The 25,350-nt window shown below is 47.7% G+C and overlaps 1 protein-coding gene across 10 annotated transcripts in view; it reads right to left on the reverse strand.

The window, feature by feature from the left end:
* The window catches only part of HERC1 (HECT and RLD domain containing E3 ubiquitin protein ligase family member 1), a 3,379,312-nt gene that overhangs the window by 1,530,990 nt on the left and 1,822,972 nt on the right, over positions 1-25,350 (reverse strand). For all 10 annotated transcript variants that reach the window (XM_069624399.1, XM_069624403.1, XM_069624396.1 and 7 more), the window contains exon 41: positions 15,703-15,819. In XM_069624399.1, the coding sequence (XP_069480500.1) occupies positions 15,703-15,819 (117 nt within the window). The remainder of the gene's footprint in view (positions 1-15,702; positions 15,820-25,350) is intronic.

Below are 25,350 nucleotides of genomic sequence, written 5' to 3' on the forward strand. Positions count from 1 at the left end.
GACTACACATTTCGTGCCTCTAATGCTTAAGACTGTCGTATTTGTATATATATTGTGTTGATATGGTATGTGTTGGCTTAATATTGTGATATTGTGATTTTCTTGCTACGGTCATTATTTTAAAGGCCTTAAAATAAATGTGTATATATTTTTGATATAACAACTGTTTGGAGTAGTTTGTAAGCGCTCTTGCTTTGTGTGCTCATTGCGGGCTTTCAGTCACCCTCACCCCTCTTGAGACCTAGTCTTGACCGCCGCGATCGCTACCTTGATTGGTCTGGCTTGTCCAGAGGTTACCCTGTTCCAAGTAATTAGGTTGGCCTTCTGAACTTCTGCGCCACCAGGACAGAGTTCAGAAATCCGTCTTAACACACAGTCATCAAGCAAGTTAAAATTAAGTCAAGGGAAAATATACACACTCCCTAGTAAATTGTAGAGCAAGTGAACCTGAGTGAAAACTGAGCAAAACGGCACAGTGAAATCTACACACAAGGGATGCTTCATCAATTTCTCACAAGGGAGGGGAAAACACAAGTTATATAGAAATGGCTTCTTAAACACCCTAGCAAAACTTCCCGTAAGTTTGTGAACCAGTTTAAGCAAGACAGTGCATCAGTATAGGCAATACTTAAATGAAAACTGAGCAAAATGGCATTTCACAAGGTTTAGGGAAGGAAAGGGCAGTTGTAAGAAATAGGTGCACCACACAGTTCTAGATGAGAATCAATCTAAAGAAGGCAGATCTAATAAATGTAGCCAGAGTCAGTAGGCCTGTGCCAGAGTCAGTGGTACAGGGCAAGGGCCCAGGAGTAAAATGTTCTTGTAGCTGCAGTCAAGTCTTTGGCTAACGATTTTGAAAAGGTGGATGCAGAAGTTGAAAGACAAAGTTAAGAGAGAGGGGCGGCCAACCCAACAGGTAGGTAAAGGATTTAAAACATTTAATGCTACCGCGAAGAAAGGGCGGCCTGGCGGAACAATGTACCTTCAAAATGAAGTGGCTCCTGCGGTGGCGGTTGTTCCTGGTAGTTCCTGCAGTTTGGGTGATCCAGCAGAGGAAGAGAGGCGCTCGTCGTGGAGGAAGGTTCAAGTTACTGCACTACCCAGGGAAGAAACCAGCCGCGGTGCTGCCCGATGAATAAAAGGTGCGCTCCTTTAAATCGCGGCCCGGGTGAACTGGTGCCTGGCTATCCGGCCTCCGAGTACTGGGTACTGGCGATTCGACCAAGGCAGGTCCAGGAAGGTGACTGGCAAAATGGTTGGCCCCACCAGCTCAAGGGAAGAAGGCTCTTTCAGATGAAGATCTCCTCTCGTCGTGTGGAGAAAAGTGGTGAGACGCTGCAGCAGGGCTTCACCGATGGTTCAGTCGTTGCAGATGTCTTTGGCTTCTCTCCTATTAGCTTCTTAGTTCCAGTGGCGACGTCTTGCTCTTCCAGTCCTTAGGGCCCTGTTTGGATGCAAATAGAGCCCCATTCATACAGCCTAGCTGTCACGAACACAGTGGAGTGGTCGTCTTTGGCGGGAGACCCTCCAGCCTATCAGGATAGAGTGCGACATGGGTTGCTGAGGCAACCCTGTCCAGGGGTCCTACTCCCCCTCCCACACAACGGATGCACCCCAGACTTCAGTGGCGCCGAAAGGAGGTCTTCTTGGCAGAAGCCCGCCAAAAGGACGAACAAAGGATCCCCGACCTGGGTTAGGAGTTTAGAGAAAGACACGAGAAAATGTATATTAAAGTTCTAGCAAATAAAACCTACCAGTGTAAAGTTAATATTAAAATACACCGGTGGTATGTGAGAGGCTGTCAGAAAAAGTGGTAGCGTCGAACAATGGGAAAATCCCATAGGGAAATATTCGCAGTTGAATATTTACGGTAGTAACCACCAGCCAGAGACTTTTGAGAGAGGGACTCTACGGTGCCCTCTCGAAAATGAACATAAGGGAAAAACTATTAACCCTTTCCAGTACCGCCATAGTAAGATAGTTTGTACTGGTTAAGTTTATAAAAATTGACTAGTAAAGTCAATTGGGACTTTACATGCCCTGGGAGACAGTAGTCAGTCCCAGGGTATGGAGTCTATGTTTGGGGGTCGCTACGACACCCCTGTGTCACTGCACTGAGGGTGCTGTGTAACACATGTGAATAAAGATGGTTCCTATGGAGTTGAAAACCTCATAGACATTAAACACAAAAATAGCCTAGAACACACATAGCAAAAATGCCTAAGAGTGGGGAAAAGAGTCTCACTCTTAGCAGGTAAAAAGAAACAAACTCTTCAAATCCAGCAACGCTGCTGGGAGACTCTATAGGTAAGGGAAATTAGCCATAGAATGAGAATGCTCCCTATCAAGTGCGTTGAAGGGACATAAATCTCCAGGCCCAGATGGACTAAGTAATGCGTATTATAAAACATTTAGGACCATCCTGGTAGGCCCCTTAACGTAATTATTTAATCACATACGGGACAAGGGGCGAACCTCAGGCGATATGGGCCCAGCCACTACAGTGCTACTGTTGAAACCGGACAGGGACCCATCAGATGTGCGAGTTACCGCCCTATCTTGTTACTGAATGGGGATGCAAAAATGTACTCCACAATCCTGGCCCAAAGGCTGGCAAATGTTCTCCCGAAGATAATTCATCTGGACAAGGCAGGATTTGTGAAAGGGCGGCACACCTACGATAATATCCGTAGAGCTATAAATATCATCGAATGGGGACATAGGTCAGGACAGTGGTTTTCGGTGCAGGCATTGGACGCCTCTAGAGCCTTTGGATAGCCTAAACTGGGGATTCCTACAACTGACCCTTGAAAAATGTTGTTGCGGGTGTCAAGACCGGTGGGGGGTCTGTACTTCCGCTCTCTATATGGTAGAGGAGAGGCACAGAAGACCCCAGCCAAGATTCTCGATTACGGTAGCAATGGACGAGCAATCAAGGCCTAGCTTCTCAGGAGGTGATGCAGGCTGGTTCTTAAGTACAGTGTATCCCCCAAGCCCCCACAAAGGAATGTCCACACACTGTATTACTGAAAACACAGTCTTTATATAATTAATATTCAAAGGTTATGTACACTTATCACAATAACGCTTTTTTTGCTCAGGAAAATCAATAATGGTAAATATCTACAATTCTAAAGTGGTACCACTAATATTAGACCTCATTAAAGTGCATTCACAATACTGTCAAAATGTCACACAGGTCAATAGGAAGGAAACCAGCAATAGAGAGAGGAGAGATAACGGAGGGTTGAAACAATAGGCAGAATACTGGCCCCTACCACTGGACACAGTTCTGTGTGGAGATCCCCCCACCTGGGCAACCTGTAAAATAAAGAGATATAACACAAGCCCAGTCCATATATTGTTCAATAGTCTTATTCTCTCCTACAATGTTTTTACCCCCCCAATGTACCTGGTGGAGTCGAGTTCTTCGAAGAGGCGTCGACAGATCCTTCTTGAATGACCCCCTTTAAAGCAGGAGTCACGGATCGTCGAGAGGCGTCGAGAAACGTCGAAGACCTCGGGGTTCGGCGACGGGGAATCGACGGCCCTTCTTGAATGCCTTCCCTTTCAAGCGGGAGGCACGGGGCGTCGAACGTCCGTCGACAAACGAGGTAGAACGATGTCGAAGAGGCGGCAGCTTCGTCCGAGCGGTGCTCGTCGGCGTCGGGGCGTCGGCGTCCTGCAAGGCGGAGGTGTGCGGGGCACCTCGATGACAATAGTTCTGGACCGCAAAGATTGTAGAGACGGGAGCCCAGCAAGGGCGTCGAGTCGCTCGAGTCTTTGGGGTCGTGAGGTGGCGGGAAACCCACCGGCGGATTCTCCTCGGCGCGTTGGTCGTCCTCGACTTTCTCCGGCAGGACAAAAGCGGTCGACGGTGCGGACGAGGGAGTCCTTCGAGTCAAATGTTCTTAGGCAAGGAGCGGACGGCTCCGGTCGTCGGCGGCTCGGCGTCAAGTGGTTCCCACGGCTGGGCAACACAACTTCGACGGGCCTCCAGCGGTTGCACAGACCTGCGAACCCTGGTCGACGGCAATGGACTTCGACAGCGTCGATGTCCGGGTGCTTTACTTCGGTCTCCTCGGCAGTCCCCTTCTCCGGTCGGCAGCCTTTCGATGGTCTGGCGTCCAGGGAGCTTCGGCGAAGATTCAGCGGTGCTCGATGGTCCCTCGGAGCACGGGAAGAGGGCGCCTAGCCAGGTCCTCTCTCGGGTCAGTCCTCGACGATTTCGACAACCTTCAGTTCCGTCGAAGCAAATGCCACAGCAAGTCTTCTTCTTCCAGCTGGACGTCGAGGATCAGCAAATCCAGTTACTCTTGAGTGGAGACTCAGCTTCTGAATGCTTCTGAACAATTTCCAGTGGTGAGAGGTCCCCAGATATACTATTCTGTCTCTCATCCACACTGCTGGCACACACACAGCAGCCAATCACACAGAAGGGCATTCATGCAGTCAGTCAGCCAATCAGGCACACAGTGCATTCAGGCCACACTCCTCCCTTTCAGACACTCACAACAAGGAATGTGGATTGGGACAAGTACCCAGCCATTCAACACTACACACTGCATTCAGGCCAGTTTCGGGCAGGGCTGTCTCAGTCTTTGTCTCTCATGCCAGAAACCAGACAACCACAACAAGGAGTGTATATTGGTCACACACTCCATTCACCCAGGTCCCACCCACAGGAGGTACCCATAACATACAGTCACTGGGAAGGCTCCAGTCAGTCTAGCTGGGCCTTCACAACAACACCATATATGGAACTTCCACCCAACAGCCAGCCAGGGGGAAGGGACAGAGCCAGGGCTTCCCAGGACTTTGGGAAAAACAAGACAACAGGCAATAGAAAGCAAGAGGCCACAGGGGCCATCTTGTTTCTATCAGGAATCAACTGATCCCAATGGCAGGGCCTGGGTATCCCAAAATGGAGGACACCCAGAGCACCTGTCAAGTTTAGCATGGAGCTGCCACCAGCCCATACCCTGCTCTGTGGGCCACCCACAGGTGCCCAAAAACATACACTAGGGGCACAGGGTTGTACCCCTACCCATGGGTGCCATAAGGGTATCCCATGGGTAGGGGCACAGGGTTGTACCCCTACCCATGGGTGCCATAAGGGTATCCCATGGGTCTGTTCACCAAACCAAAAGAGAGCTGCACTGCCAGGAGTCCCTCATGGACTCCTGGGCAGAAAACATGACAGAACACACGGTAAAAACAGAAAAAGGACAAGGATTCAGAGGCCCTGTCTCTCAGATGCATTTCCGGCATCACAGTCGCCCCCCCCAGACTGAGGTGGAGGGTGCCTAATCTCCCACGGGATAGACACCCTCATCCAGACGGTCAACATACCTTCTGGAAAGGCCATCTGCATTATCGTGACTCTTCCCTGGTCTGTGCTCTATGGTGAAGTCTAGCCCTTGTAGGCTAATCGACCACCTGAGCAATTTCGGATTCTCACCCTTCATCTGCATAAGCCACTTCAGGGGCTTATGATCTGTTTGGACCTTGAAGGTGGACCCCGTAAGGTAGGGCCTAAAACGCCTAAGGCTCCAAACTATACTAAAACATTCCTTTTCAACAGTAGCCCACCTAAGTTCTCTACCCTTGAGTTGTCTACTGATGAATATGATAGGATGTTCTCTCCCTTTGTCATCTAACTGGGACAAGACAGCTCCAATCCCGGTGTCGCAGGCATCCGTCTGGACGATAAAGGGTCGGCTGTAGTCAGGCGCACTCAACACAGGTGCCCTACACAGACTTTCTTTCAAGCCATCAAAGGCCCTCTGACAGTCTTCAGTCCAATTAACCTTCCTAGGCTGTTTGGGTGAAGTTAGAGCTGTCAGGGGTGCAGCTATGGTTCCATAGTCTGCCATGAAATTGCGATAGTACCCAGTGAGGCCCAAAAAGGCTCTCACCTGGGTTTGAGTAGTGGGAGTCTCCCAGTTCTGTACGTCCTGTACTTTACTCGAGAGAGGTTGGATTTGACCCCCTCCTACCTCATGACCAAGATAGGTAACTTTCCCCTGAGCTATCTGGCACTTGGTGGCCTTGATAGTGAGGTTAGCCCTTTTCAAGGCCTGCAACACCTTATCCAGATGTGTCAAATGTTCTTCCCAGGTGGAACTGTAGACGGCAATGTCGTCTAAGTAAGCCACACAAAAGGCTTCCAGCCCACTGAGCGCATGGTTGACCAATCTCTGGAAGGTGGCAGGGGCATTCTTCAACCCAAAGGGCATGACCCTAAACTGGTAGAGTCCCTCAGGTGTGGAGAATGCCGTCTTTTCCTTGGCATGGTCCGTCAGAGCTATTTGCCAATAGCCTGAGGTAAGGTCAAAGGTGCTCACAAATTTGGCAGCACCTATAGTGTCCACGAGCTCATCAGCCCTGGGCAATGGGTGCGCGTCAGTTTTGGTGACGGCATTGACTCCTCGGTAGTCCACACAGAACCTCCAATCCTTGGTACCCGCCGGGGAACTTGCCTTGGGGACAAGGACCACTGGACTGGACCATGGACTGGTGGAGGGTTCAATAACACCCAGATCCAACATCTTGGCGACCTCAGCCTGGATGTGGTTTTTGACGGCATCTGACATACGATAGCTCCTGCTTTTGACAGGCACACTGTCACCAGTGTCAATTTCGTGCTTACACCACGGTGTAAGGCCCGGTGTCAGTGAAAACAGAGGGGCATACTGCTGGAGCAAAGCCCGGCAGGCCCTCTGCTGCTCTGTTGTCAAATCTGGAGAGAGTTGTACTCCCTCCACTGAGCCATCCTGAGGGTTGCTATGCAGCAAATCAGGAAGGGGCTCACTCTCATCCTCTTCTTGCCCTGAAGCTAGCAAGAGACATGAGACCTCTGCTCGCCTGTGGAAAGGCTTGAGCCTGTTGACATGGAATACCTGGGGGGCTACCCCAGAGGCTCCCATGTCCACCAGATAATTGACTTCGCCCATCTTGGAGATGATCCTGAAGGGTCCAGTCCACTTGTCTGCCAAAGCTCTAGGCTTGGTAGGCTCCATCACAAGGATTTCCTGTCCCGGAGTCCAATCCACTTGCGAAGCTTTCAGGTCATGCCAGTACTTATTCAATTCCTGGCTGGCCTTGAGATTTGCTGTGGCCTGACCCATCATTTGTGTCATCCTCCGCCTGAGGCCTAACACATAGTCCCCCACTTGCTTGGCGGGACCTGGAGGGGTGGCTTCCAAGCCTTCTCGGATCAAGGCGAGGGGCCCCCTCACGGGATGTCCAAAGAGTAACTCAAAGGGGCTGAAACCAACACCCTCTTGAGGTACCTCTCTGTAAGCAAACAGCAGGCATGGCAGGAGGAGATCCCATTTCCTCCTTAGGGGCTCTTCCAAAGCACCTAGCATGCCCTTGAGAGTTTTGTTAAATCTCTCAACCAGACCATTGGTCTGGGGGTGGTAAGAGGTGGAGAACTTGTAGGTTACCCCGCACTCTTTCCACATGGTTTTCATGTAACTAGACATGAAGTTGGATCCTCGGTCAGAGACAACCTCCTTGGGGAATCCAACACGGGTGAAAATGCCCAGGAGAGCCCTGGCAACCACCTTGGCAGTAACAGTCCGAAGGGGTATTGCCTCAGGGTACCTGGTGGCATGATCTACCAAGACCAGGATGAACCGATGTCCACCTGAAGTGGGAGGGTCAAGGGGACCGACGATGTCGATGCCCACCCTCTCAAATGGTGTGCCAACCACTGGTAATGGCTGCAGTGGGGCAATGACCCTGCCTCCAGTCTTGCCAGACAACTGACAAGTTGGGCAGGTCCTGCAGTGGGACTCCACCTCTACTCCCATCCGTGGCCAGTAGAAATGGGCAGAGAGCCTCTGCTTAGTCTTCTTGGTCCCAAGATGACCAGCCAAGGGCACCTCATGCGCCAACTGCAGTAGGAAGGGCCTGTAAACCTGGGGTACCACCAACCTCTTGCGGGCACCAGGTTCGGGCTTAGTGGGCTCACTAACAAGGAGCTCACCCTCCCAATAAATCTTGAATGTCCTAGGCACTTCACCTTGTGCCTGGGACAGGGCCTGTTTCCTCAGGCCCTCGAGAGAGTGGCACTCTCTCTGTCCCTTACAGAAGTCTGCCCGGGAGGGTCCCCCTTCAGCTAACAAGCATTGAAGGTCGGGATGATCCTCCGGGTTGAGAACCTCTCCCACAGGAGAGTCTTCTGTCTCTTCTCCCACAGGAGTTGAGTTTGGGTGTTCCACTGGACCCAGCCCGTCCGGAGCATGGATCCCAATGGGTGCTGTCGGAACAGCAGGAAGAGAAGGTGTTCCCTCCACAGAGGTGGCCTTCTTGGTCTTCCTTCTTCTTGCCTTAGGCCTCGCCTTTGGCTCGGTTACCTGACTCACAGCCAGACCCGGTGTCACCTGTGACCTAGTGACTGCAGCAGCAGTCATGGGAAGACCATCCGAGATCAACCCCAACTCTACTAGATCATTTCCTAACAGAATGTTAGCAGGGACATTGTCCTGAACCAGGACAGGAAGCTTTGCGGTCTTGTCTCCAATCATGAGTGTGACTAGGGCTACAGGCGATAATTTGGGAGGCCCACCAGCTAACCTGGTGGTTCTCAGAGGAGCACCTACATAGTCCTCTGGCTTGAGCAGGGTCCTGTCCACCACTGTCATGCTTGCCCCAGTGTCTCTCAAACCAGTAGAAGGCTGGCCATTCAAGAGGACACTTCTCAAAAACCTACGGGTGTTCTGCGGGATAGTTGCCAGTACTTCTGCGTACTGGTCCCAGGCCCCAAGGGACACTAAGGAAATCTCTACCGGAGCACCAAATGTGATTCCTGTAGAGGAGGGGAGGACAGTGGCCTCCACCTCAGCCACGGGGTAAGGGTAGGTCAGGCTGACAGCCTGTACTCCAAGTGCCTTACCTTTACACTTGGGGTCACCCCTTTTGTGATCCAGAGCCCCACAATCCCAACAAGTGCCAGGAGTGCGGGGTACGGTACTGGAACCACTGGGAACCTGCTTTGCAGCAGGTGGACCACTACTCTTATTCCCACCCACAGAGGACTTATCCCCACTAGATTTTTGGGTCTTAGGAGAGGAAGGTTTTGGTTTACCCGACTGTGATTGCTTTTGGGACTCCTCAGCTTTCTGAGAGGTCCCCTTTTCTTTGTCCTTGTCCTTCCCACTGGAGTCCTTAGGGGACACCCGGTGGGAGACCCACTTGTCAGCCAACCTAGCCAGCTTAAAGGGGTCCAAAATGTTCTGGTCAGCCACATACTGACGCAGCTCTGGTGAACAGGCTTCAGAAAAATGCTCAAAAAACAAGAGGTGGGACAACTCAACAAAAGTTTTCACCTTGTAACCGTCAATCCACCCCATCATGTTCATGTGCGCAGTACTCACCCAGTCAACCCAAGACACATTCTCTCTTTTCTTAAAATCCCTGAACCTTTTAAGGTATTGGGTAGGTGTCTTGCCAAACTTGGCAATCAAAGCAGACTTCATACACTCATACTGACCCCTTTCTTCCACACTCAGCTTCAGAATACAGTCATATCCAGTTTGAGGCACTCTGCTTAACAAACACTTAGCCCAATCTCTTTTATCTACATCATGAATTGCACAAGCCATTTCAAACGCTTCAATCCATTGGAGGATATCTGAACCCTCCACAAACACACCAACCAAATCTTTCATAAACTTGGTGGCTGGGGACCTGCCACTCTCAATTGGTCTAGCTGAAGTCTCCACTCTAGCTCTCTCTAGCTGGATTCTCTGACATTCAGTGTCCTTGTCTTTGAGCGCAAGATCCCTATTCTTGAGTTCCACTTGCTGTGCCAGCTCCTCTTTCTTAAGCTCAGCTTCTATTTCCAACTTGCGATATTCAAAGGCCAATTTCATCCTTAATAACTCAAGTTCCATGGAATTGCTGGGGTTTGGAACAGAGGCAGCAGGAATGGTGGCATTCCCAGAAACAGATTCAGCGACAACCCCAGGGGCAGAGTCCTCACTGGTTGCATCCCCCCCTTCATCAAGGGTTTCCCCATCAGTCTGGTAGTCCACCAGGGCAGCTATCAGCTCAGCCCTAGACTTATCCACAAAGTCTAACTCCCTGGCTTCACAAGCACTCTGGAGAGCCTCTAAGCTCATCCGAGTCAATTTACCATTTGCAATGGGCTCCATTGCCTGTAATGCAGTTATTTGGTACACACCCAAACCTTAATCTAATAAAGTGCGGATATTTTGTAAGTGGCACGGTTATACACTGAGTCTTAAAACCATAAGCATCCCACCGCTGCCACCAGCTTGTCAAGACCGGTGGGGGGTCTGTACTTCCGCTCTCTATATGGTAGAGGAGAGGCACAGAAGACCCCAGCCAAGATTCTCGATTACGGTAGCAATGGACGAGCAATCAAGGCCTAGCTTCTCAGGAGGTGATGCAGGCTGGTTCTTAAGTACAGTGTATCCCCCAAGCCCCCACAAAGGAATGTCCACACACTGTATTACTGAAAACACAGTCTTTATATAATTAATATTCAAAGGTTATGTACACTTATCACAATAACGCACTTTGTGCTCAGGAAAATCAATAATGGTAAATATCTACAATTCTAAAGTGGTACCACTAATATTAGACCTCATTAAAGTGCATTCACAATACTGTCAAAATGTCACACAGGTCAATAGGAAGGAAACCAGCAATAGAGAGAGGAGAGATAACGGAGGGTTGAAACAATAGGCAGAATACTGGCCCCTACCACTGGACACAGTTCTGTGTGGAGATCCCCCCCACCTGGGCAACCTGTAAAATAAAGAGATATAACACAAGCCCAGTCCATATATTGTTCAATAGTCTTATTCTCTCCTACAATGTTTTTACCCCCCCAATGTACCTGGTGGAGTCGAGTTCTTCGAAGAGGCGTCGACAGATCCTTCTTGAATGACCCCCTTTAAAGCAGGAGTCACGGATCGTCGAGAGGCGTCGAGAAACGTCGAAGACCTCGGGGTTCGGCGACGGGGAATCGACGGCCCTTCTTGAATGCCTTCCCTTTCAAGCGGGAGGCACGGGGCGTCGAACGTCCGTCGACAAACGAGGTAGAACGATGTCGAAGAGGCGGCAGCTTCGTCCGAGCGGTGCTCGTCGGCGTCGGGGCGTCGGCGTCCTGCAAGGCGGAGGTGTGCGGGGCACCTCGATGACAATAGTTCTGGACCGCAAAGATTGTAGAGACGGGAGCCCAGCAAGGGCGTCGAGTCGCTCGAGTCTTTGGGGTCGTGAGGTGGCGGGAAACCCACCGGCGGATTCTCCTCGGCGCGTTGGTCGTCCTCGACTTTCTCCGGCAGGACAAAAGCGGTCGACGGTGCGGACGAGGGAGTCCTTCGAGTCAAATGTTCTTAGGCAAGGAGCGGACGGCTCCGGTCGTCGGCGGCTCGGCGTCAAGTGGTTCCCACGGCTGGGCAACACAACTTCGACGGGCCTCCAGCGGTTGCACAGACCTGCGAACCCTGGTCGACGGCAATGGACTTCGACAGCGTCGATGTCCGGGTGCTTTACTTCGGTCTCCTCGGCAGTCCCCTTCTCCGGTCGGCAGCCTTTCGATGGTCTGGCGTCCAGGGAGCTTCGGCGAAGATTCAGCGGTGCTCGATGGTCCCTCGGAGCACGGGAAGAGGGCGCCTAGCCAGGTCCTCTCTCGGGTCAGTCCTCGACGATTTCGACAACCTTCAGTTCCGTCGAAGCAAATGCCACAGCAAGTCGTCTTCTTCCAGCTGGACGTCGAGGATCAGCAAATCCAGTTACTCTTGAGTGGAGACTCAGCTTCTGAATGCTTCTGAACAATTTCCAGTGGTGAGAGGTCCCCAGATATACTATTCTGTCTCTCATCCACACTGCTGGCACACACACAGCAGCCAATCACACAGAAGGGCATTCATGCAGTCAGTCAGCCAATCAGGCACACAGTGCATTCAGGCCACACTCCTCCCTTTCAGACACTCACAACAAGGAATGTGGATTGGGACAAGTACCCAGCCATTCAACACTACACACTGCATTCAGGCCAGTTTCGGGCAGGGCTGTCTCAGTCTTTGTCTCTCATGCCAGAAACCAGACAACCACAACAAGGAGTGTATATTGGTCACACACTCCATTCACCCAGGTCCCACCCACAGGAGGTACCCATAACATACAGTCACTGGGAAGGCTCCAGTCAGTCTAGCTGGGCCTTCACAACAACACCATATATGGAACTTCCACCCAACAGCCAGCCAGGGGGAAGGGACAGAGCCAGGGCTTCCCAGGACTTTGGGAAAAACAAGACAACAGGCAATAGAAAGCAAGAGGCCACAGGGGCCATCTTGTTTCTATCAGGAATCAACTGATCCCAATGGCAGGGCCTGGGTATCCCAAAATGGAGGACACCCAGAGCACCTGTCAAGTTTAGCATGGAGCTGCCACCAGCCCATACCCTGCTCTGTGGGCCACCCACAGGTGCCCAAAAACATACACTAGGGGCACAGGGTTGTACCCCTACCCATGGGTGCCATAAGGGTATCCCATGGGTCTGTTCACCAAACCAAAAGAGAGCTGCACTGCCAGGAGTCCCTCATGGACTCCTGGGCAGAAAACATGACAGAACACACGGTAAAAACAGAAAAAGGACAAGGATTCAGAGGCCCTGTCCCTCAGATGCATTTCCGGCATCACAGTGGGCCAACCTCTACCCGTATGGTCTTGGCCAACTATGGGAACCCAACCACACAGCTAATAATTAACGGACAGCTCACAGAAAGTATCCCTAGCCGAAAGGGCACAAGGCAGGGGTGTCCACTGTCACCATTGATTTTCGCTATGGCCATAAAGCCTCTGGCGCAGAGGGCCCGCGATGAACCGGGAATCCGAGGGGTGGGAGTGTGCGCCACTGGGTCCCAGAAAACAGCCCTCTATGCGGACGTCCTCATGTTCCTGAAGGACAACAAATTTACTTCCAAAAGAGATGCTGGATGAGTTTGCAAGGGTCTCCGGGTTCCACATTAACTACCCCAAATCCAAGGCACTTGATATTACTGAGGTCCCAGAACATGGCTTAGAATGGGAAAGTCGCCACCCTCTGAAATGGGAACGGAAATCTATAAAATATCTGGGAATACATCTAACACCCATGTATGAGAGATTATATCAGGCTAATATCCCAGATCTGCTGAAAACGCTAATAGGAGATCAAACGATGGGATATGCAGGAGCTATCGTGGCTCGCAGGCATAACAGCAGTCAAAATTACCCTCCTCCCCAGGTTCCTATATGTGACCGGAGCTCTCCCAATACGCATTCCAGGCCCAGCAATTAAAAATGTACAAAAAGAAGTCATGTCCTTTATCTGGAAAAAGAAAAAACCTATTATCCCCAGGAAAGTTCTATTTCGGCCACAAGCTCTGGGGTGCTGGGGGTACCAGAATTCTGCAGGTATCTATGGGCAGCACAGGTAGCACACATGTTGCAATGGGCACCCAGAGAAAACCAAAATAGTTTGGCGACCCTCGAAAGGGAGGCAACCAAGACACTCCGAGAGTTTGGGATTCCTCACAGCAAGGCATAGAGGTAAAGGAGGCACGCAACTGGAAACAACTAAGGCCACCCTATACTATTGGGATAAAGCCCTACGGGGAAAAGGGATAAAAGAAGGGGGAGGCCCTCTTACACCAATGGCTCATAATCCAGATTTCACACCAGGAATGCACCCTGACTTCTGGACATACTAGGGAGGAGGGGGGGGGGGGCAGGCCCCGGCACTGGGGGAACTCTACGCAGAGGGGTCACCCTTAACATTCAAAGGTTGCAAGGATAAATTTCACATCACCGAGAGGGAACGCTTCCATTACATTCAAATTAGACATTGGATGACAAACACAAAGGTCCAGGAGGAAGCAACTCGGAACCCTATAGGGCTGGAACTAACTGTAAAAGAAGGAATTTTGGAGAAAGGAGTGTCAAGACTATACCGGCTGATGAGTGAGGTGGACCCGGAGGAAACTCCATCATACATGCAGAAATGGGAACTAGATGTGGGGAAACCAATTCCGGAGGAGACATGGAGCCGCATATGGCATCGAGCTGCCAAAAGCTCCAAATCTCTTTCAATTAAAGAGGCGGCGTACAAACTCTGTCTGAGGTGGTGCATGACGCCACAAAGAAATCAACCCATTAACCCAGACTATCCCCTATCATGCTGGAGGGACTGTGGGCAACCCGGGGACCTAATACACATGTGGTGGACCTGCCCAGTGGCGGAGACATACTGGAAAGAGATTCTGAGCCATATCAAAGAGATAGTGGGGACACAGCTGCCTCTTGACCCGGTGATAGTTTTACTGGGCGAAGCAAACGATGGGAGCTATGCGAACACAGGAAACAAGGCCAGCCTCATCACCCACATGCTGAGCGTGTCCAGAATTAACTTGACGCAGGCGTGGAAAAACAAACAGGGGCCGGTAGTGGCCATGTGGTGGGTGAGACTATGGGTAGTGATGGCCATGGAAAAAGAGACTGCAATGGCATAGGGCTCTTACTTGAAATACTTGAACACCTGGATGCCGTTCCATGAGTTCATGGACAACAGGGAACAAATGTACTTTAAACCCAAGCTACTCCGCAAGGTTTCTATTCTGTAGCAGGCAGCCTTTAGAGGACAGTCCGGTCCGCAATATACCTGCATGTGTCGAACAGAGACGCTGTGTTTCACTCAAATGTTGGAAAGTTATATTGGCGAGGGGGTCGGGGGAGTTAAACTCATGAGCCTATTGAACATGCAGACAGGAATTGACAGGGGGGAAAATGAGGACAAAACTATTGCTTGCTGTTCCCATATATAGGTTTGTAAATTGTGCTCCTGAGAAAGAAAAAGTGTGTAAAAGAAAAAAAAAAAGAAAAGCAGTTTCGCTTTATCCTGAAAACTGCATTTCTCCTCTAAACCAATCACTGTCCTTCCAATGACGGTGTTCTCCCTAAGCTCCACCCCTGGGGGCCATATTCAGATTTGGTAAGCACGTAAAGTGGCAGTATGAACCAAGAATAGCCACAGAGGGGGGGTGGGGGGGATTTGCATGTGAATACATCCCAGACCCATTCTGGAGAACAGGAGTTACAGGTAAGTAACTTGTTCCTTCTCCAGCATGGGGTCTGGCATGGATTCACATGGTCATGAATAGGAACAATCTGTGCATCTGAATATTATTATTTTACTTGTGCCTCTAATCATTATTATTTATGCCACAGTTGATTTTTTTTTTCTGTTGCATTAAACAGTTACTACCGTATGTATTTGTATCTGTATGTGTGTGTGGTTGAAAACTTTATAAATGATCACTCACATTACATTTTTTGTCAACTTGGTAGAGTTATGTGATGCACACATTCTCAAGCAGCAGGCTTGTGTCCTTTGCTAACATATTTAAATAGTGTAATGCCCAGTCTATGGATGTTTTTATTTTGAATCCTCTTTTGTTACAGTGTCTCTAATAGATCCCCTATCAAACTGCTGCTTGAATTTTGTAAAAAGTGAGTTGTACTACATGTATAAATTGACACTGGAAACAGCTGACATACTCTATGTAAAAACCTAAATGGTCATACATGTGTTTTACTTTCAATCTAGGCGCATAGCAATAACTCAACTACAATATAAAAATAGTAATGCTGTTGGCTAATTATGAACAAGTTCCTGTTTACCTGTGGCTTCCACAGCTTTTGCAATCTGCCTTAGAGAAAATCCCATTTCTAACAGTGGCACCGCAATTGCTCGTGGAGGAGGAGATGTTGATAGTCTGCTGCTTGGATCTGATAAAGCTGGTAAAAAACATGATAAAAATCATTTTACATGTTTGCGTACAACAATTTCAGGCAGGACATGGAAGACAATCCACTAAGCAGTTGGATGCAAAGAAAAGGTAGTTGTCCAATTACCAATGAAATGTAGAGTATCATCAAAACAAACGCCAATTGCCTGAAATAACTTGTTAAGTTATACTGTATGAAGGTCTTTGCCATATAATCATGTATTCATGGTTTTAATTTTCTATAAACGTGGCAGCTGTTAAAATGTTCTAGAATCACTACTACAGACAACCCCCTTTGCTTTTTGATGTCTTAGTCTTCAATCCATTTTATCCCCACTACATCTGCATTCCTGTTGTAAATATAACTGCTAATGCAACTCATGTATTTTTGGATCAGTTTGGACTTTATTATGTGAGCATATTTTAAGGTTTGTCTTTTATGAGTAACTGCAAAATTCGGAATATGCCATCTGTTATTTGATGCATTCACATTGGTTGTTTTGTTTTTTTGCCAGTGCAGAAGGCGTATCTTTAGTCACAGTTCACTTAATAAAAGAAAATAACTGCTAACATCTTGCACAAGTGTTGCTTGTTTCACATGCTTCTTTGCTTCATACCTTAACATCCAATACAAAATTGACATAAAAGAACATTATATGAACAGGTGATGGTCTAACCAAGACAAACAAGTTAATTGCTGTAGTAACTGTTAAACAGTTATTCAGCCTCCTCAATAGTATTCCTGGGACGTCTAATCACTTTGAAAAGTACTGGAGTAGGTCATCAGAACTACAGGAAAAACTGCACCCATAGCAAATGCATGGCCTCAGGCCAACAGTTACCTCTGCCACCATAACATCAGTTCCTTCCCTCTAAACATAAATCCCAATTTTGTATGGACTGAGTTGAGGAGATGATGGCCAGGTTGTATGGTTGAAGAAATTAGAAGCAGCAGAGTAACTATATAAGTAGCAATTTTAAGTGGAAGTCTTCAAGGATTGATATCTTTTCAAGATTCATGACTTGGTCAAAAACTACCCAAAAAGCTGAGAAGGTTGAAAACATTACCATGTGTAATAGCCTAAAGAATTAAAAAGGGGACATTGAAACTTCATGTACTGGCTTTTAGCCAAAATAAGTCAAATATATGTCAAGCATTCCAGCCCTTGCTCAGTGGCAGCGACTTAATTTACAGTGGGCTAATAGAAAAATGTACTTGCCTCCTGTGTACTTTCTAATGGAGTAGTACTTGTGCTCACATATTTCTCAACTTAGAATTATCACCCAGGTGCAAAACTGGCTTTAGGAACTATTTCAGTCACCAGGGCATGCCCTGCAGCTCTGTTTTTACTGCACTCCCGACTCCGGATGTGACATCTTTGGTGGTATATGTCAAGCTGCCGGTGGCTGATGACCTCAGTCCCACCCTTTTCTCACGCTCAGAGGATGAGGATTCACATAGCTTCAATAGGTCACAGTCATTACATATGAGGTGTAGGTGGGATGTTGATGTAGAATCTGTTTTAGGAAAGACTAATCCATCAGAAAGAACATTATTGAAGGCAAATAATTTGTCCTGCTAATGGGTTCCTTCCTCCCACAGTGTTCACGAGTTTAGGAAGACTCCCAGAGCAGGACAGAAACTAGGGAAGGGAGGAGAGCAACCACGACCTACACCAGGAAGCACTGAAGCAACAAACAAAAAAAGCAGGTATGTTGACCATTTGGAAAACAAGAAAGGGTGGTTTAAGAGCGATTGTATGTTGGAGCCTTTTTGGGGTAAGACAATGAAACCTATCCTTCGTCTGAAAGGATGAAGCATAGGAAAAGCAAATTGGAAATTCGTTGTTCTGTCAAAGAGACAATTTCATCACAACACTTTGGAGGAAGGATGGTTTCCTTCTTAAAGTTACTTCCTTAATGGACATAAAGGACAGCATTTTCAAAGGCCACAAAGGCAAAAGCAGAAACAGAGCAGACATTAAGGCAGAAAGAACAAGGTTTAAGCCCCATGCAAGAACAACAAAATGGCATGGTTAAAAGATGTTACACAAGACCTTTAAAAACGAACTGTGGGTATGTTAAGACATCCTTTTAAAGACCAAAATAGCAGCCATGTTGCTCTTAACATGCCAATCTCAAGACGCTCCTGGGCCTAGGAGAGAACACAATCAAAGACAGAAGAAGTCTAGCACAACAAATTATCCAGATCCTTCTCTAGGCATATATGGACAACCTCTGACATATAGGCATAGATATAAGTTGGCAGCTGACATCCAGGCAGAAGGAGGCTCGTCTAGGACCTTAGCAGACAGGTCTGACTACTTGTTACTCAGCCTGTAAGCAGCCATGCATGAAGGTTGAGACTACCCAGGCTCAGATGGAGGACTCTGCACTATGATTGTGCGAGCATATTCACTCACACTTTGATAGACACTTGAGACAAAAGATCTACCTGAAGGGTCCCACAGGTAGCAAAGAGCTTCTCCAGGACTTACTAGCACAGTACCCCCACACGAGAGATAAACACCTGCTGAAAGTGTCCACTACAACCTTCTGTGTCCTGGGCAGATGGGCTGCCAACAAAGAGATGCCCCTGCTCAGTACCAAAAACCATAGTTGCATAGCCTGCTTGTGTAGAGTCAACAAACCCTCACCACCCCTTTTGTTCAGGTTAGTGCATGGCCACTGTAATACCCCTAAGGATCTAAACACACCTGCACCACACAGGAGGGAAAGGCAATGTGATGGCCGGCAGTTCTAGGGCGTTGATATGCCCTCTTGGTTCTACAGGGACCACTGACTGTTCACTGCAAGATCACCACTTTGTGAACACACAGCCCTTCAATGAGGAGTCAGTGGCCACCTTCAGCAGAGGCCAAGATTGTCCAAAAGGCTCACTCTTCAGCAAATAGTCCCTGCGATTTCACCACAGTGGATCCTGTGACACTCAAGTCGAGATCAGGAAGAGGTCTGTCATGCGGCTCTAGACCTGAAATCATTGGCTGAGGAGTAGCCACTGTACTGACCGGGTCGGCAACCAGCTTCTGGTACCAGAAAGATGCAACAGGACATGAGACCATGGAGGCGAAGAGAAGATGAGGCTGGGTTTCAAGGCTGATATTGAAATTGTTAAATGATCTGGATGATGTGGACAAGGTCCTCGTTTGTGTCCAGGACTGCCCCAATGAATAGGAGGATCAGAGAGGCCACAGTTATGCAGTAGATGGCACAGTACAGGTGATCTGAGACAGACTGCAGTGAGCCAGCTCAGAAGAGCCAATCATCCACGTAGGGAAAGGCGTGAATCTAGTCCCTCCTGTGAATCTTAAAAGCATCCCCTCGAGTGCAAATCTGCCGCTCGCCCTCATCCTGCTAGCAGTACAGACGGCACCACCACACCTCTGGGATGCAAATAACAGCAGTACGCACAATAGGTAGGCACATAATCCCAGCTAAGAAAAACTGAGACAGCTCCTGTTGAATATTGTCTTGCTTTTTGCGCAAGTACTACAAGTTTAGCATAAGGTCAAGTCTTTTTTTATTAATCCTCTTGTCCAGCATGCAGTGGAAAAACAAAAGACAAGATAATCATGCTGAGAAGAGCCAATGTTTTTTCTACGCCATTTCAGTTACCTGCGATTTCGGCCAGGATAACACCACTCTGTAAATGTTGAAATGGTAGACAGGTGTGAAGGAGGAAGAAGACTTCTATACATACAATGATGTTTTGGTGCGCAACTCCTGATTGTGACAAACAAATATTCCTAATATTTTTAGCAGACAATATTGTCGACTGGTAATTAACTCATATATATGTATATCAAGTATCCTGTGGCAGGCTGAAGGTTGTACCACCCTTGACAATAGAGCAAAACAATGTCATTTTCAGTTATCCGACACTACACACCACAATATAGCAAATTCTATTTTTTATCTTATTCTCCCGTACTCTACCATAGTAATCCAAAAGGGCAAAAGAGGTGAAAGTTACAGATCAGAATTACCCTTGTTTTGTCGCCGAGGAGGGTGGTCAGAGGTAGTGGGGGCTACAACTTACTAAAACACTATTGTGTATCACAGCTGATGGCTATAAATCATTGGTAACATTTTAAGGTGGATTATCCTTTAGGTACGCTGCAAATTAATGACTGTTCCAAACTGGGGGTGGGGGAATGAGGTGTAGAGGCTTTCCTTTCTCCTCTTCTACTCCCACCATTTGAGCTGCGGTAAAGGTATATATTAAAGTACTTGTGATTTGCTGACAAGAGTGATCCATTCACAAAATCTGGAGCCGATTACTTCAGGGTGCACATAAAAGTGTAATATGGAAAATAGGAAACTATAAAAAGGAGCAAAGATGTAGTGTTAACAAGGAGTATGCACGTTAAAAAACAGACTAGAATTTCACATGCAAAGACACAATTTCTAAAAATAGCTTAGTCTTTTACATCTGTGACAGTCTCACTGGGCAACATTCCTTAGTTATGACCTGGAGGATCTGTGATCAGGATCATCTGCCCGCTAAGTGACGGGATCATTTGAGGTGGTATACAGGGGATTCCCCACAGCTCATTCATCTAGCCCATACACTAAAGAGCAGGGAAATAGGTTATAACTCTGAAATGCGGGGTGTTTGTTGGATTCATGAAGTGGCCACAACATTTATCTTGATCAAACATTTTCTTATAAAAAAAGACATGGGTGGACATACAGTTTATCTCACTAGAGGTTATGTAATTTAATATGGTTTGCGACAGTACTGCCTTTTCATCAGACCATATATTGAACAAGAGCTTCACAGGTTCGCACAGTAAATCATCCTCAAGGTTAGCCATTCCCAGCTCTTCATGGACAGCAAAGGTTGGCGGAGAGTGTGGCAGGCAAAGGAGAGCTTTAAAATAATGATTTTATTTGGTCTGCTTGCATGTCCAACTAGACAATGCCCATAAACAAGCACCATATTTGGCTATGGCCTTTGGTTTGGCCATATATGCTCTTCGGGCCAGACTTTATATTTTCGGTAGCAAATCTAAATAAGCCACCTATTGAAAGTAACTCCCGAATAATTATAAGACGTGCACATTTTAAGCGGGTCATTACCTGCTTTGAATACGGGTAATTTTCTGTGTTTTTAGCCTATTTGACATCCCATTACTGCCAATTTCCCCATAAAAATCAGATATGCAGTTATCAAGTACTGAAGCGCTATTTGAGTCCTATCAATTGGAACTGAATCATCTGCATACAACCAAACTGGAATGGGTATATTACCAAAACAAGGGACATCAGGAGTGCAATTGACAAGGTGCTGACGTAAATCATGTATGTACAATGAAAATAACAAGGGTGCAAGAAAGCATCCTAGTCGTATCTCTGAATGCACCAGGAACCATGGAGTGCAATGTCCGTTTGGACCCGAGCATACACAAGCCTTGTTGTTGGAGTGTAAAAGGGATAATAACCCAATTACTCTTATGGGGAGAGGAATGAAGCTTAAGTCGACCAGAAATGCCCTGATCCAGGAGAGAATAGAATACGTATGGCTCTTCCCATTTGGATTACAGTTTCGACTCAATAATAAAGAGTAAATAATCAGATTGGTTAAGGAAGTCAAGGACGGAGACAGCTAGGGGGACTCATTTACGTCTGATCGCTCTGGTCATGAACTCTGGGTCTGGCCAGGGTGAGGGAGATGGTCTAGATATGTGGCAGGGGCAGAATCTTCAAAGGAATTAAATTGTTATTTGGGAAGGGGCTGGATGACCCTGTGATGTAACACCTCTAATATCTCTGCAGTTTAGGGCGAAAATAAGGTTTGGACTTAATATTGGTCTATACATGACATATGGTTGAAAGGGGAAGTGTGGGTTGGGGGAGAGCCCTGATTGGAGGCTCTCACTAAAGGGTGACTAGTGGGTATTGTTGCAATAATTAATCACGGGGAACTATATCTGGTTTGTTTGCTGGTTTCATTAGGTTGAAGGTGGGAGAGGGAACTGACAATATAATAATTTGAAGGGTCACAAATGGGCAACTCCACAACTTCCTTTGAAATGGTCAGTGTTGGGAAGGTTTTTCAAAGTCACTATCTGTGGTACCCATCCTATGGTTAGCAAGGGTTTTTCATAACCCTAACTGAGCTTAATCATTCTCTTAATGTAGTATAGGCCAAGCTGTAAGGTTCAAGTAAGGAGGAAGGAGGCACTGTTGTGCAGTAAAATTCACAATTTTCAGAAATGGTAATTCAAAAGGCCCACACAGGTAGGTAAAAATATATTCCAACTGTTTACAGTATTACAGTAAGGCACACTTTAAATAGTCAAAGATTAGTACAAAAAACAAGCATTGACATGACAAATAGTTGGTGTTTTAAGTTGTTATTGCTTGGTACATTTATAGGTAAGAATGCAGTAAAAACTTGTTTGCAGGCAGATAACATTAGTTATATGATTTGTAGAAAGACGTCTCTCCATTGATGTAGTAAAATCATGTATCAATTTCTATTGCTAATAGTATGTGTCAGCAAACACCAACTTGCAGGCATGTGTGGAATTTTTTAAAGTATGGTAATTTCAGGGGTTAGCTGGAGTGGTGTAGCAGGGGTGAGCTAAAGTGGGAGAGGGCAGGGTAACATTGGACATGTGGCAGGAGGTAGGCATTTGTGAGCTAGGGTTGGATGGGTAGGCAGGGGTGAAGTAAAGGAGGTTGGTGGTAGGTCGTGGATAGAGAGAGGTGAGGTAGAGTGATTGAGGGCAGTGGAGCAAGCTAGGGCAGAGGGAGGTGGTGGGTCTGGTAAGAGGGAATGGGTTGGCTGAGGGAGCAGAATGTGTATAGGTGTAGGCAGAGCGAGAAGGCAGAAAAAAGAGGGGCACGGAGTGGGTGATGGGGCAGAGGCGGTTGATGGTGCACAAAAGTCTGACAGGAGTTTGGGGACTGGGTCATGGGGTTGGGATAAGCACCGAAGACGGTTGGAGTGCAGAGGAGCGCAGAGGGCTGGGCTGCTGGAAGGAGCCCAATAGAGGGGCAGGGTGCTAGAGAGGCGCACAAAAGGTGGCCAAGATGGGGTAAGCGAAAAAAGAGGATTGGTGAGGGGAGGCACAAAAGAGGGTTGAAAGGAGAGAGAGAAGTGGGTTAGAGAGGTAGGCTTGTGGGTGAAAGGAAGAACAAAAAGAGTGAGTTGGATGCTAAGGGTAAGAGGGGGAGTGAGAGAAGGTCTCAGGGGATGGTTTGGGGTAAGTACAAGAGGGCCAGGGTGCTGAGGGAGAACAAAATAGGGTCAAGGTTTGGGGGAGCACAAAAGAAAAGAGGCATAAGGTGCAGCCTGGCTCTTAGGGTCAAATGCAAGCCGAGTCGGGGAAATGGCTGTGCAAAACAGAGGACTTCGGGGGAGGCTGTGTCAGGGAATGGGGACAACAAAAAAAAAAAAAGGAGGCGAAAAGGGCTCTCCGGGGCAAGGGAAAGCTCTGGCGGCTGAGGGAAGGACTGAAAAAGGGCTCTGGGGGCAGAGGAAGGAACAAGTTACTTACCTGTAACTCTTGTTCGCTAGCATGGGTATTGCATGGTTTTACATGTTCATGAATATTCCCAGTCATCAGGCTGGGAATCCTCAATAAAATTAAAGCAGTTGAGTTGTAAGCTTAAAACTGCCCGTCGCTTCTATAGCCTATCAGTGTCACTTTGGTTCATACTGCCCCAGCCAATGACACTTGTCCTCCTAAGCTCCACTCCGGTGACCATCTTCAGATTTGGTAGCGCACGTGGCAGTATGAACCAAGAAGAGCCAGAGCGGGGAAGGAGTGAGGGTTTGCATGTGAATCCATGGAAGAACCATGCTGGAGAACAAGAGTTACAGGTAAGTAACTTGTTCCTTCTCCAGCATGGAGGGGTCTTTCATGGATTCACAGGCTCATGAATATGATTACATAGCAGTACATACACACAATCATGGGAGGTGGCAAGGCTCACAGAAGCAATACACTTAACCCTGGAACAGACTCAACTCAAACGAAAAGTTTGTGCAGCACTGCTTGGCCAACCCCAGGACTCCTCCCTGGAATCCCTGTCAACACAGTAGAATCTTGTGACGGTGTGGGTAGACCGCCACGTAGCAGCCCTGCAGATGTCGAGTAGGTGAACACCAGAGAGAAATGCTGTAGTCGCTGTGATGGTTCTAGTAGAATAGGCTTTTGGCTGGCCAGGAAGTGGTCTGTTGTCAGACGATGGCAATGCACGATACAGCCAGAGCGCCACCTGGAGATGGAAGCCTTAGACAGGGCCTTCTCATGTCCCACAGGTACAAAATTGACAAAAAGTTCTTTCAAAAGTCCTTCAAGCGGGACATATAGAACTTCAGGGCATGCGCAATGTCCAGCGAATGCAATGACCTTTCAGCAGGCGGAGAAGGATTTGCAAAGAAAACTGATAGAACCAAAGGCTCGTTGAGATGAAAGTACGACAGAACCTTTGGCATGAAGATCTGCCTTGGCCATAACGGTGCAATGAGGGTCATCTTGCAGTGGCAACGTCCAAGTGTGTGGATCACTCATAGCAACAGCGGAAACTGCTGGAAAGCATACAGGAAGAGGCTTTCACAAGGGAACGAGAAGGCATCCCCCAGATCCCTTGGCTGAGGATACCTGCTGCCAAACTTTTGACACTTGCCTTGGTAGCTGTTGCCAAGATGTCGATTGGGGGAGACCTGTTAGGCAGAATCCTGTGCAGTGCCCTTAGGGACCACTACACACAATTAAGACTACAGGTGGCAATACAAGTTTTACCTTTGGTACAAGCCTGTACTACTATGTTAAAGTGGTCGCAGAAGCGGAGCAGCCTGGCTTATCTCAAGAGTATATGAGCAGTAGAAGAGATTACACAAAGGGACCACAATTACTGTGCCTCAAGCAAACACTGACTCAAGGTTTCAGGTGGAAAAATATAAGTATATTTATTTTTAAACCATTCGTTATCAACACAACACTTCTATTAAATTTAAAATCACACGTTAAATACACTACAACTGACCAATTCACTTTGTATGGTAGGAATCAGGGTAAGTACACTGTGTTTGAGAGAACTGGTATTATGGAACAAAACACGTTACCGTGAATACGATTGCGATAACTTTTTGACAGTTCGGTCTACTAAATAAACGCGTATCCGCGGCAAGAAATGCTACCGGGCAAAAACACACTTAGCACCTGAGATACCCAGAGATAGTTGGGGGCAAAAATCATAGGCAATATGTTAGTTAGGCAAACAGAATCGAAGAACACTCATGGACAGAAATGCAAGAGTCAAGGGGCCGGAGCCAGTGTCAAGTGGAACCGGGTGCCTGTGTCGAGGATCACACGTCGGATAGTTCGCGATTCAAAGTTGCCAAGAGTACTTTAGATATTGTCAAATGTTCGGAAGCAAAAGTTATAAGGAGGGAAAAATAAGGGCAAGCCTTATAAGCGAAGAATAGGGATATCATCCAAAATTCCTCAAGCAGGACACAGTACCTTTTCAAAGAAGAAGCTGGTGCCACAGCAGTTGTTCC

Source organism: Ambystoma mexicanum, chromosome 11 (assembly GCF_040938575.1).
Source record: "Ambystoma mexicanum isolate Mex_15411 chromosome 11, UKY_AmexF1_1, whole genome shotgun sequence".
Taxonomy (NCBI): Eukaryota; Metazoa; Chordata; class Amphibia; order Caudata; family Ambystomatidae; genus Ambystoma; species Ambystoma mexicanum.